This window comes from Opisthocomus hoazin, chromosome 5 (assembly GCF_030867145.1).
Source record: "Opisthocomus hoazin isolate bOpiHoa1 chromosome 5, bOpiHoa1.hap1, whole genome shotgun sequence".
Classification (NCBI taxonomy): Eukaryota; Metazoa; Chordata; class Aves; order Opisthocomiformes; family Opisthocomidae; genus Opisthocomus; species Opisthocomus hoazin.
Window position 1 is genome coordinate 79,055,011 of NC_134418.1, and position 14,705 is coordinate 79,069,715.

Genomic DNA, 14,705 nt, shown 5'->3' on the forward strand with positions numbered 1-14,705 from the left:
TCGCAGAAATGAACACGTTCATAAAACAGAGACATCTTTATTAGGTGCTCTTACTGCATCTTTTAAAAAGGTGTTTTCAGTACAACCTTTCTGTCTTCCCATCTATGTAATTAGCATTTGTACTTTCACACAGCAGTTCCCTTTTCCTTTTGATGAGGAAAGGCTGCGCTACTCACAACCATTAGTGAAAATAAATGCAAGGTAATCAGAAACTGCAGTATTACAATGTGTCCCATCTGCAGTAAGAGGCCCACAGCTGCAATTCATTTCTGTGGTAAGAATGAAACCAAAATTAAACTTTGTTTCCTTTTGGGAAAAAAGGCACGAAAAAACTCCAACTGAGATCAAACAAGACAACAAAAAGTGTTTATATAAGCATTATAAAAGCAAGCACGAATAGTTAACTACCCCTGTTACTTGCTGACATTAACAAAAGACTCATTTTGAAGTGAGGGAATGATTCCTACCAGTACTGTATGCATATGCAGTATTATACATGTCTGTGTCGTCATCTACAAAAAGAAACGTACAGGTTACAGTAGTGCAATATGCAGCTTTGGCTTTGCAAAGACAAACAGAAGACTGGCAGGCAATCAAGCGCTGTATTTCTTTTCCTCATCTCATAGGTGTTTTCTGAAGACTCTCTTTTCCCATTATACTTACCATAGGCTCTTTTTACCATCTGACTGGTAAAATGGTATCTTCTTGTCATGTCACCCATATTGTGTACTTACTGGTTAGCACTGAATTACAAATTACAGCTTTTTGTCTGTTCTTCTCCCTTCCCCAAGCTCAACTGCTTCCTTTTGTCAGCTCTCCTCTACTGGAGACTATTAAAGTTGTTGTTCCTATGACAAAAAGCAACCTCAAATACCTGCTATGTGACTAATGTTCAAAATAGATCTTGTACGCCAAAATTTTCCCACTTAGATTTTTTATTCTCTCACTAATTCTGTACGCCCATACTGAATGCAAGCTCTACCTCAGGCGAATACAGCCTCCTTCCTTCCGGAGGTGTAATGAGCATAATTACGTTTATACAGCTTCTTGGTATCCTCGGGGACAATCATGATAAAGGACGTTAACTCCAAAGCTAGTAATGTCTCCAAAGCTCCATTTCAGCCAAACTTAGTAAAACATTCTATGGACAAAATGCAATTCAGACAGGAAATGTATCCTCCAACCAGGCTGTTCATGAGCCTGTGCCGTTCCAACACGAGCTCTCCGAAAGCAAGCTGGTATGGTAGGAGACTTACAGTGGCAAATCCCTCATCCCTCAAACTGGAGATGAGGATCACTTCGCTGAGCTCCCCAGTGACATGGAATCATACTGGTTGCACACCTATCCTAACCACGTCAATTTGTATTTAGTTTTAGTAATAAAATAAACCCATTAGAAATTTTCAGCGTTTAGCAGAGAAAAATAGCTCTCTCCAGTAAAATCCATCGTCAGATTTACCCATTTGATTTGATTCATTACCTGACCCTCGGTGAACACCTGTATTTTCACACCGTAGACAATCAAAATTCAGCAAAGTGCATTTTTTAACACCACTGAGAACCAGCCAGCCAAGACAAAAGCAAACTTACCAGGCTTATGAACCATATGGATTTGCTTGAACATCGTCTTGTACCAATCCTTCGGCCTGTCAACTGTCTAAACAAGACACAGTTTATAACAATTAACAAAAAAATAAATATACCTGTGTGTACAGATCTGATCAGACATTTGATGTTCTTCTAGACACAAAGGCTATTGTGTTTTGTCCCCTATTTAATATAAGCATTTTCATAGCATCTATTTGAAATGGTGCATTTATGCTTTTTATCCAGGAATTCCTGTAACAAGTTCTGGAAGACACTGAAGACTGAGTCAGTTTTGGACTCTGACCTCGGAAGGTGCAATGGTTAGGAGCATAGGAATTAGTGCCAGATCAGGAGTTTATCTTCTTAGCGCCCTATATTTGACAACAACGAATGCTAGATACTTTACAGGAAAATACAAACAGCTCAGCAATTACAAGCATGTGAGAAGAGCTTCTTTGGAACTCCTGGCAATTTCCAACTTCAATTATCTTCAAAATGTAATTGTTAAATAACGCAGAAAAACTTTGGAACTTACTACCAAGGAAAGAATTAAGACAACACTATATGGAAGAGTTAATGTTTGGATTGTAAACAAGCAGTACTTCCTTTCATCAGTTTTAAATTCCCTTTCCAGGCAACGTAATTTTAACTTATTTTTCTATTTTGAGAAAAGTGAATACAATACACCTTTCAATAACCCCTCATTAAATTATACCTACCCTTATTTTTGAAAACTAAGCAATCCCAAAGTTATCAAACTCTCCTCATATCAACATTTGCTTGTGCTTCTACTTATTTTTATCTCTTACCCTTCTGCACTTTCTCTTTTGCTGCATTTTTCTTTGAGATAGGATGATAATATTTCAGAAAAGAAGACAACACAGACAAACACGTTTTCAGTATTCTTCTTAAGTCCGAAAATCGTACTTGTTCCACATTAGTGAGAAAATTAGAAGTTTTAATGCAGATGTACAAAATTATCTTCAAACCTCATGGCGCACAGGGATGGTTCACAGGACCCCTCTTGATGTGCATCACCTTGCACTAGCTAATACTAAACCTGCAATCGCTCTGCCCATTCCTCTGTGCCATGAAAAGTGAAAATCCACAAATTCCTCTCTACTAAATAACCAACAGATCTAATGGTGTTCACCTGGCTCCATGTCATCTTTAGTGAATCACACTTTTGCCCTAAATACTTGTTACAGTTACTGTACATAATTAATCTGTTTCGTAACAAAGGCAAACCCTTACTCTAAGGGACTAAGCAGAAAATGCTCCTGTATTTTGAGGAATCAATATGAGTTCTCATAAAATTGCTCCTAAATGACATTAAAAAAAAAAAAAAAGTTTAAAAGAAGAGCTGACCATCAACTGAAGGACTCGGGGATCTTCTGGGGAAGAAAGAAATTTAAGCAGAAGGTGATGCTTTTTACCCAGACCTGCTTTCAAGATAGAGATGAAGGAGATGGCGTTTTGTATCAAGATCAGGTCCCTTACCCCATCTACCATCATCCCTGACTTCTGCCAAAGAGAAGATATTCAGAAGCAGATATGGACCATTTTAACATTGTTTCCCTAAAGGTATTAAATATGTATACTAGTGGAACTCTGGTAAGAATAATTTAGCTGGATTTCAAGCAAGTATGCTGTTTGGTGGTCCAAGATCATCTATGTTCAAAAGTTTACAAGGAAGTCTGGAAGGTTTGAAGGAATTCATGCTGATGGGCATAACCTCCAGGGTAGTCCTTGCTTCCCACAGGAGTAGAAACCTGCAGTGTTGTCCCATGATACCGCAGCTGCCTTTTGGATCGTATTGGCCATGAAGAGTCTCCCAACAGAGCTCCAATCAGTGGCAGGTGAAGAGATTCAAAACGGCGCATAAATATTGCTGCTACGACCATACCGCTTGGCAAGTGACAAAGGTGCATGTATATCTCTGCCAGGTCCTCCTCACCTGTCAGGTCCTCCACAAATCCACAGGAGGCTTCCACATAGAGGCCAGCTGTGGAGACGCTCCCATGGGACCAGAGAAGGTCTCCCAACATCTTTCTGGACATTTGAACATTTTTCTCTCATCATCTCCTCCCCAGCCCCCACCTTGGGGTTTAGAACCTCAGCCAATAATTTGGCTTTACATTATAAGCCAGATAGGATTAGTTAAGGAATATAATAAATTCACTTTAAAATACATTTTCTCAATTTACATTCACTAATCCCACATACCAACATTTGTTTGAGGAATGAGCAGTATTGACAATGCACCAAGCCATTCAGAATCACCGAATCACCGAATGTTAGGGATTGGCAGGGACCTGTGTGGGTCATCTGGTCCAACCCCCCTGCCAAAGCAGGGTCACCTACAGCAGGCTGCACAGGACCTTGTCCAGGCAGGTCTTGAGTATCTCCAGAGAAGGAGACTCCACAGCCTCCCTGGCCAGCCTGTTCCAGGGCTCCGTCACCCTCAGAGGGAAGAAGTTCTTCCTCATGTTCAGACGGAACTTCCTGTGCTTCAGTTTGTGCCTGCTGCCCCTTGTCCTGTCACCGGGGACCGCTGAACAGAGTCTGGCCCCATCCTCCTGACACCCAACCTTAAGATATTTATAGGCATTTGTAAGGTCCCCTCTCAGCCTTCTCTTCTTCAGGCTAAACAAGCCCAGCTCCCTCAGCCTTTCAGATGCCATTCTGCTTTGCATACATTATAGCTATTGCAGTTACACGTGGGAACATGGTATCATCATATGTGAGCGAATAATCAGCCCAATAGCACTAAGAGTATAGGAAGTACCTGTGGTTGGTACTTACGAGAGTCCATAACCATTGCAGTATTCTAATAATCCATCAGAAAGTATGCATTTAAAGGAGGTATTTATGACTTTTGGTGGACCTTCTGTGTTTTTTCTTTTCAAGCTGAAATATTACATCACTAAGTATGGAAAAGAACTCTGGTGGACTTGACTATTTTTCATTCTTAGCAAACAGAGGCCTTTTCAGTCTACAGATTAATTCTGATAGACTTGAAGCAATCTTTTTGGACAGTCTAAAACAGTGCAGTCATACTGCTTTCTGTGAATCTGTTTTTTCCTTTCCTAGGACCCTGTCGGTGGTAAACTCTGGTGGTGCCATTTGACTGAAGGCTTTCCTGAGCGAACAGCATTTTACCCTCTCTTTTCCAAAGACTTCATTTTTAATGTCTTGGAATTTCACCATCTTTGGGGCAGGGCTTGGCACGGCGGCAGAACTTAACAACGATCTGAGTTTTCAGGCTTCAGACTTGCACTTCCCAGAGCTGGCAGGATCCCAAGTGGTATGGAGGGAGCACGCTAACATGGGATGGGGGTTCTGAGAGACAGAAAAGCTTTATAGGAATCCTTCCCCTCTCAGCAGCTCTGGACAGAGAGGGTTTGCAGGAACAGACTGAGAAGAGAACATTGCTCTGCTTTCCTTGGCTAAACAGCTGTCACGAACCATGTTCTGAGAGTAAAGACAGACTTGGAGGAGATAATCACAGCTTGAAATACCTCTCTTCCTGAAAAGCACTCCAAATCCAGAACACAGATAGTCCCAAATTCTTACAAGCTTACCTTTGGGTAGCATAATGTTTCAGAACATAGTGTGTATGTTACCTGTCACCGTAAATCTGCATTTACTGCTTTTTTTGATAGACTGTTGCCATTTTCATAAAGATGGAAGAGTAAGAAACTTAACTTGCACGATAATTAATCTGAAAACTTCTTTCTCTCTCCAGATGGAGCGAGGCTGAACTTTCTGGGAGGAGATGCCTGTTTGGATTGCTCACTGACCTTGGAGAAAGAGCAAGTGACACACCCTACCTTCTACTGTCCATTGGAAATGCAGTTCCAGCACTTTCGCACGTTTCTGCGTAGTACTGCACTTCTGAGAGGTGCCAAGGTGCAGCACGTTTTGAGTCTTTTGCTGACAGCTCTGTCACCTTTGCTCTTACACGACCGGGGTACATGGGGCTCAAATACACTTGTGCACATTTAAAACGTAATCTCAAATCGGTGTCTTGAAAACAATCTCACTACCAGCTAAGTCCTAAGGAAGCAGAATAAGGACACAAAGTGGCACGAGACACACGCTCACACACACACACACATGCTAGCGTAATCTTTTAACTCATTGTGAGAATCATTTCTGTAATACTAAGTTTAAAAGCTATAAGATATTTTGACGTTGAAACATAACAAAATCCAGAGCAAATCCAGCTGACATACATCCTAATTCAAATTATATTATGTTTTTAGGAGAAAATCTGAGAGACTCAGACCATAGGAACCAAAAGTTAAATATAGGTTGGCAGATTGCCAACTCTGTGAAGCACACTTGAGGGAGATTTCTGTTACAATCTTGTATAGCTGATATGAACCCTATTAGAACAATCTGCAATTAAAACAACAGAACAAAAATAATTATCTTATATAAAAGATAGGGACATATTTACTTAAAAAGAGGGTAGGAAGCTAGAGCATTGTGGCAAAGAAATTTCTTAATTTTTAAAAGATTCTGATCATATTCCTTTTTATGCCAAAAATAAAGCAAGAAATGCCAGAGTTTCCCCCCATTCTTATCAAAATCGTCCCCATCTTACCACTTATTTTGAACATCTCCTATTGCTTTTCTCCATCAATTCCTGATTTCCCCCTTAATTTTTCAATCCACTGAAGCATTTCTTGGCAACACAACACAGCCCCATCTGTCAGTACGGGCAGAGAGGCCACATCCCACAGCTGCTACATCCTTGCACCTCCCAAAGACTTCACCTGCAAGGGCTCTGCCGCTTTCATCCTGGCTCCCAACTCTTCTCACTCTTTCTCCGCCTAGCAGAGAGCTGCTTCTCCAGCTGGGAAGGCCGGCAAGCGCTCCCTTCGCAGAGCTAGGGCAGCTGCCACCGCGCTCTCGGGACCAGCCAGAAGAGGCTGCCCTGACAGCAGAGTGGAAAGAATGCTTCAGCGTAGGGAAAACAAAACGCTTCAGTTCGGCATCCCGGGACCGCTCAGGCAGTCACTAGTGGCAGATGATCAAAACTCTGCTGGGCACAATGAAAGGGTTTCCACACTGTGCGTTTACACGTCACTCAAGGGCACAATGATTATAGATTGCACTTCCATGAAAATGCTTGTCACTTAGATTATGATCAGAACAAAACTATTCATTTCTACGCTACTCTGATGACATGAGAACCACTGCCCCCAAAAATGCAGAAACATGAGATTTTTATACACACACACACACACATATGTATACATGTATACTTGCATGCAGGCATATGTGTAGTATGTATAAAGTAGAAATAACAGAACAAATGCAATTACTGCATACCTCCAAAAGGCAAGAACTGCAAGCGAAGCAAGAAAGAGACACGGAGTTTTCACTACCTCTAATTAAAACTAGAAACATGAGGGTGCCCAATTATGCTCCCATCAGCATTCTCCTTTTCCGTCAACACACAATATCATATTCATGAGCTCGCTGCTTACGCACACTGTATTCCGCATTATATAAGACCAGAAGAATGTGAAAAACCCATTACCAACAATCAATTCATTGTATGAGTTCATACACAGATTCCCCAGAATTTCCTACCGTTCTAATTGCTGTAGGGATTCCAGATTCATCTACCGGGCCAATCCCTGCATAATGTGGAGCTTTAATGACTGTAATTTTTTTTTCTTCTTCTGAGGATCTACAGATTGGTATTGTACTGGTGGTGGTCATGCTGCCAACACTCTGAACATGCTGTGAGTATGTCTCTGTGGACTCTGTAAAGATAACACGACAGAATATTGTATAATGGTACAGTAATCATACTTGGCAGTTGCAACATGCTTCCCCATTTCAGCCTGCTGTACAAAGACTGACAACAATCTTAACCACATACATATAAAACACTTAAAAAAAAATTATCTTAGCTGGGGCTTTGCGCTACTTAATGTTACATTAACAGAACTATAAACTTATTTAAGGACCAGACAGGCTATCCAACTCAAATCATCTTATATCAGAGGTACTTTATCACAGCATCTTGCTTACAAAAAAAAACCCCTACAAACCCAGCAAAATCTATTGAGAAATAGTGACAGCAGCCTTTTCCCTATAAATCAAACTCTTGCACCTTTCCTATACATTCCTTGAAACTAATGACATAATTTCAAAACTTCTCCCCCCCACCAAGAGCAGCAAATTATAGAAAATTGCTAGTAAATTCTGTAAGCACAGCAACAGATTCCAAATAGCCCTCCACAAAGACTTACGTGATACATGTCTAGAAACATCAAGTTTTGATGCATGAATATTTAAAAATACCCATATTCTCATGTACAATTTTCATACCTTAAATTAATGTTGGTATGTTTAAGACCCTCTACATAGAATCCACAAAAACAGAGCTCAGTAACGTGGCATCTGCAGAGCAATCTGCTGACCCACCTACAGCACTTTAAGTGAACTGTGCGGGCTGCTACTGATTTGTGGTGATTTGGAGTATTTCTACCCCTCTCCCCCAAATCTTCCTTTATAATTAAGGAAAGTAATATGTCACTACTACCATTTCCCTCTAAAATTCAGAGTCATTTATTTAACAAAAACCACCTCACTGCTGGGACGTGTTGTGTGAGAACTTGTACTGCTGCAGACGATGCACTTCTCTGCTGTCTGCAGGGAAATGAGCCCTGCTCCTTCAGGCAGCACGGGCCAGTAAATCAGCGGCCTGCTATCACAAAGTAGCTTGTTTTGCAAGAGCAGGTACAGCACTGGTGAGACATTTCCACCACCAGATAAATGAGTGTAGGGAGTAAAAATAAATATTCTGACACTACAGGTGAAGATTATAATTGCCTTTTGTGTGACATTAACATTCGTTGATTCCTCTGAAGGAAAATGTATGAATTGTAATATAAATCAGAAAAAGGTGCTCTGGCGACTGAAAGCTCTAATTTTATTTTGAATATTCCTGCTCACTCCTGCTGCAGAGAGCTGGATTTGGCATGGATGTTTCAGCTGTTTACTCAAGTCTGAAATCCCGTAAATAATCCAGTGCTACACATATATGGCGAGGGGCAACTCTGCATGGCAAACGTCTGAATACTTGGGCCTTTTTCCCAAAATGCATGATGTTAAATTTAGAAAACATTTTGGATTTGATCCTTCATTCTTCATAGGCCTCAAACTGAGGCCATCAGTGGGATTTTTGCATGAGCAAGGAGAATTAAATCAGGCTGTTATTGTGGAACACAGAACTTCAGCATCACACAAGAGTAAAAGTCACTGGAAAACACTTTACCTACTTCAGGTATATGCAAACCAGAATTGATAGGCCTTTAGATCAGGAAACTGGAAGCAATCAAAGAATCCAGAATTCTGGCATGTAGAGAAACCCATGTATACAGTTTTTGTACGCTATGACAGGGATAGCAGCATTTGTCTAAGCCGTAAGTCTCAAACCGAGAACTGTCACCTAATTTCCCTGCATGCACAACAAAAAAATAAACTCCAGGATCACATTCAAATTATTTTGCATATATAGTCTTCTCTGAATATGCAAAACACTGGTAGAAAAAGCAGCAAGCAAACAATTGTTCTGGAAAAACTGGATTATACAGGCAACGCGCCTTTCTAAGGCTGATCATGTATTTAAAAAAAAATGATTAACAATGCCCTACAAAAAATACGTAAACAAATTATAGACTGACATGGCTTTAGGTGTTTAAAAGCCCAGAGTCCCTCCCTTTGTTGGCAGTATTTCTACTGAAGATTACGGAAGCTGCGGGGAGAACCAATGTAGAAAGTTGGCCCTTGGTTTCTTAAAGAAGGCAAAACCTGAAGCGGCTGCACAGGTTGAGCTATTTTGATATATCCTCTTTCCTTGGTAAAGCTAGTAGAAAGGTGGCAAGAGGTCACTCTCACGTGCATAAGTAATAAAACTTAAGAGTGACTGCAGTTCAGGATCACTACTGTATCTAACAATAAATGCTATTACGTTTTTGCATTTACTTCCCAAGATAAATGAACAGACAATATCTTCATTATGGCTGTGAAGCACTCTGCAACTGTTCGCAATCTCTGCCACATCAACTGGAATATGTTGCATAATGTATAAAGCAAACATTCTGTGTGAGGCTTACCCATCATCCTGCCATGCTGCATGATAACAATGTTGGAATTGAGCGAAGCTGGTGGAGGGTAAGCTGAAGAAGGGGAAAAAGGCCTTTGAAAGTGACTCACTGGGCTGGCAGCAGTGCCAGAGTTCCCATTCACTGTGATCTGAGCCTGGGAGAAACAAAACAATATCCCATTAAACGACACACAAAGCCCTCCGACTGCCATCCCAAACAAAGAGCGATGCAAGGCTGCAATCCACACAACAATTACCAGTTGTCAGGTACCTAGCCATAATGGCATCTGCATTCACCGAAACACAGCACTCATCATGAGGGGAGCAGAACGTGTCCCTTATCTACCTTGGACCTCCCCTCTTTTCTCCTTGTATGTGCTGTCTGTGCAGCATGCTAAAGTCATGGGAAGGTGAAAGAAAGATCACGGTCAAGGCAATGAAGATAGCACAAACAAGGTCTGCAGAGGTCCGAGAGCAATATAAAACGAAGACGGCAGTAAAAGTTCCTCTTGTTGTGTGACAAAGGCTGCCTGCCACAGACCACTTGCTCCAAGAGACACGTTCCCTTAATGCACATGCTCAAGCCCTACTGGTATTAATGGGAACTTCTGTGCAGACCAAAGGGAGAAGTGTCATGAAGATCAATCAAAGAGAGCAAGCCAAAGCTGCTTTAAAAAATGGAAGCCAGCTGGAGTGACTATGGGATGCTGATACGTAATCTATCACAATAAATAGCGACACTAAAAAAAACCACAACCACAAAACAACAGAACAAAATCAAATAAATAAAATGGGAAAGCTAAATAAACTGGCAGTATGGCAGGAGCACAAGCCATTGAGGCTTAGTCACGAGAGGTACTTCTGAAACCATCTGCTTCCCTGCCCCCAGGTTTAGAATCCCCCATATCTGGGCTGTAGAACTTTCATGCGGAGTATTGAAAGGATCAAAACAGAGATATTGAGAAAGCCTTGAATGAAATGAGAGGGTAGCGAATATTTCAGCAGAAAAAGGAGGGAAACTGTCCTTTTAATGCAGAACTCTTTTTTAAATCTGAACAAAATCAGAAGTGTTACAAACTTTGCTTGATTTCATATAACAAAAGAAAAGAACTAAACATGCTGTAAATGTAAAACATGAGCCTATTTGAAGCAGCAAAAAATACGTAAAAAACGTATTAAAAGGCATATTTTAACCTTATAAAATCAAATGGTTCATGACCTCTTGTATACATTTGTATTTTGGAGATTACTGATTTGATTTGAAATTTTTAATGTCTCGGCCTCCAACAGCTAGGACAGCAAAACAAATTCTGGCTCCTATGCAGACATCGTGTGAACTCCTAGATGGATTCAGGGGTTTCTTATATCACGGATGCCTTTTTTCAGAACTGAGCTGAAAAGTTTGTGTTGTAGTGACATCTCCATTAAAACTTGTGCGTTTAGATGTTTTCTCTCTCAGTAAAGTCAAGAACCAAAAACATAAACTAAGTTGGCTTTTCTCACACCATCCTCCCCTCCAAAAGAGCTTGGAGCTGTAAGAATACAAAAACTACATGAGCCCAATGACAGCATTTCAAGAGGTATGAAGCCATGCTTTCAGATGAGGTTCCCAGATGTGGCCAGCCATCTCTACCTGACTTCAGGGGTTCACCCCTTCTCTTTTCCTGCCTGTTGTCTTTTGGGGAAAGCTTGTTTCTAGGGAAGGCAGGGTGCAACTACGTCCAGAACCTTAGACCTTCTTACTCATTTATCATGGCTTTTGTTTTTCTGAAGAGAGGTCAGTTCTTTGTAGACTGGGAAGCTACTCCTATGAATTTCTGTAAGAAAAAATTAAGATACTCCTACGATGAGCTTTACCAAACAGCTAGGTTAGATGGTAAGGCTCTGACACTAAGTAGTACACAATACTATGAAAACAGGATCCACACAAGTAGCTGATGGACATCGGTCATAAATGTATATGTGGTGTGTCCATATATGACATTTTTGGGTTTGCTTCTAAAGGTTTAAGGGAGGCTATCAGCTCAGCCATAATTTCTTAGTTCCTAATGACTCTCTCTTTAAGGAAAGTTTCCATGAAGGTGCCTATTGCATTTGTTTATCTGACACATCTTGCACTGGTGAGAGGGTTAGCTGTAACAGTTAGTTTTGTGAATTTTCAAGTTCCAAAGGCCTTTCCTGCCCTTGGAATCATTTGAGAGCTATTCACATTTCAGTCTGAGAATGGGATGCTTTAGTTCCAGGTGACAGAGTTTGTTCCCACGTTTTACAAGGACGTGAAATCTTTAAGATGCCTATTCAGGAATCAGACCTTTTGCTTTCCTAGGTAATCTCCTTTGGGGGAAAATATGATGATACAGAAAATAACTATTTCACCCAAATGCACTTATTTCCCATCTTAATGGGAAGATAATCCTCATCTCTTTCATGCTGTTCACTTCCCTAGGCTCCTCCATTTATTTTTTTTCTCCAGTACACTTTACCTGTGCTCCACCACTAGCAGACCCACCTACTTCTGCTGCTAGGCAGTCAAACTCTTGTAAAGATTCCTCCCAGGTACCACATTTAACCCTCCTTTAATTTCCCTGAGCATCAGAAAGAGCAGCTCTCTGGACTTCCGAATCAGAGCAGAGAACAGCATCCATTCGGGACAGGAGCTGCTTTCTAACTGTCTCTCTGCTCAGGCAGGCAGCAAAGGGAAAGAGGGCCCCTTACCGATGGGCAGCAATGCTGCACAGCACACCTCAAGACATTGAATTGGGCTAAAATACTCAGGATCAATTCTTGAAGCTCAAGACAGTCCTGAAACTCGGGAAAAGGCAAAAATCTAATGTGTACTTTCATTTCCAAGTTTCCATTAGATTCTACAATTTAAACTGCATAAACAAAAAGAACCCATGAAAATTACTTTATAAGGGCAATGTTCATAATTGGAATAGAATCACAAAAAATAGTTTCCAAAACCAGATGTTCTCCAATTTTAAATCCAATTCTAAGCATAAGCCCAAATAAGAATTATAATTCTCATACTTCAGGTTTTCAAAAAAGCTGTAATCTGTCATGAAAAGTATGGCAAATTAACCACAGTTTTATGTTTAGCTCTGCCTTTTGCCTGGAATATTTTATAATTTTGTTGATTCAGCTCTTCCTGATACTGTTTCTTCTTCTCAGAAGATCCGCTGTAAAACCTTTTTGCCTACGTTCTCATTAAGGACCTCAAGAATAAACAAACATCTCCAATGTGGACATAATGTCTTTGATAGCACGGTTCCATCTTGTGCGGACACAGTGCTGGATGGCACAGTCCTATAATACTTTTATTCTTCTCTCAGTGGTTTTCATCCATGAAACCAACAGATTCTTCTCTGAGAGTGAAGATCAGTCCAGGAGCAGAGCCACCAGAAGCACACGTGTGTGTGCCACCAGATTCCCCAGCATTTTCTCATTTCACGGATACGTTTATAGTTACCTGGCCCTTCTCTACAGAGAATGGGAGATGAAAACTTTCCTACACTGCAGAGGTGGGTCTTGCTAGCAGTTTAATTTATGTGGGGCTCTTAGGACTGTTTGGGGATTTTTGCCCTTTGGTGGGAGACTCATCCTTTCTCTTTGTCCATTAATGGTGAACAACGGTTATGCTCATCCCTGCCACGTCTAAGAGAGAAGGCGGTGGTCAGACCTGACCATAACATACCCCTCTACAGGGAGACTACTTACAAAAGGAAAGAAGGAAGGACTGCTCACGTTAGCTTACAAAAATGGTGCTCAAAGAAAACAAATACAGTTAGGTCATTATTTTTAAAATAGGTTAGAAGAAAATATAAATGTTCCATGCTTCCCATAGCTAGTAAATGGTCACGTAGTGATTGTGCCGTATTTACATGTACCAGTCTATGTTGGTGGCAGTCTGTATCTTTGGTTACAACTCCTGGGCTGTATGCAGATTCACAGTACTGACTCTTTAGGGAAAAAAAACCCCACACATTTCAGAACTGTGTTACAAGAGTTAGGAATGACAGCTTTTACATGCTTATTATTATTTTTTTAACAGCATCCAGAGCACTGACAACAGATTGTTGCCTCTCCAGGTGACTATGTGCAAGTTTGGGCTCCAAATACTCTTTATAAAATATACAAGAAACTTTAAAAATATATACACTGTTTGTTCTTTTCAGACTTGAAAATGATAGCATGCTACAGTATTTGTACAAAGTCTGAACACTGTTGTGACCCAGTAAAACTTTGGTCTCAGAACATCTCTTTCGTAATTCAGCAACCAATTGCTCAATTTAAATGAAGGCTTTGTTCTGACTCATTTTAATCATGCAGATAATCTCAAAAGAAATCAGAAGTGATCTGGATTTGACCCAAATTCCATACCTTCTTTTGACCCATATATAAGCCTACTAAGGTACAGAAAAGTGAATGTACATATAAAATGTCTAATTGCATGCTGGTTTTTTCCATGACTTAACCAAGAGAAAAGTAACAGGACACTTGGGTACTACAAGATTATTTATGAAGTTCACTCCTGTAAGAAACTGTGCTTAGGAGAGGAAAAGGTTAGTTAGAGGAGAGAGAAAAGTTTCGTGCAGTCAGTGGCCATAGCTGGGGAAAAAGCTGCATTAAATAGTGCCAATATTTACTACGAATTTACAACTTATATTATTGAAATCTGTACCTCAGAAAAAACCAAAAATGGCGGTAGCCCAGAGGCTACAACCTCCACAAACCCGTACGTTGCTAACAATTTTTTAAACAAATCTCTTCAAACTCTACAGACCGCTTGCTTTTAATGTGTTTGGAACAGACGTTTATTGAATTTATTTCCATTCATTTTAAGCCAAGTGTTCGATAGACCTTAGCTGACCACACAACCGTGCAACAACTTTGCACCATCTTCCTATTGCCAAATCTCTTATGTCAATGATTTTGCTTTAAACAACTGTTGCAAAATGTCCTGTCACTGCAAACACAGAAAACT

The 14,705-nt window shown here is 40.5% G+C and overlaps 1 protein-coding gene across 7 annotated transcripts in view; it reads right to left on the reverse strand.

Annotated features, from left to right (window-relative positions):
* The window catches only part of SORBS2 (sorbin and SH3 domain containing 2), a 246,472-nt gene that overhangs the window by 49,674 nt on the left and 182,093 nt on the right, over positions 1 to 14,705 (reverse strand). For 6 of the 7 annotated variants that reach the window (XM_075421865.1, XM_075421864.1, XM_075421861.1 and 3 more), the window contains 4 exons: positions 9,732 to 9,876; positions 7,195 to 7,370; positions 1,591 to 1,657; positions 468 to 512 (listed from right to left, as the gene is read on the reverse strand). In XM_075421865.1, the coding sequence (XP_075277980.1) occupies positions 468 to 512; positions 1,591 to 1,657; positions 7,195 to 7,370; positions 9,732 to 9,876 (433 nt within the window). The remainder of the gene's footprint in view (positions 1 to 467; positions 513 to 1,590; positions 1,658 to 7,194; positions 7,371 to 9,731; positions 9,877 to 14,705) is intronic. The other variant, XM_009940196.2, reaches the window with a different exon arrangement.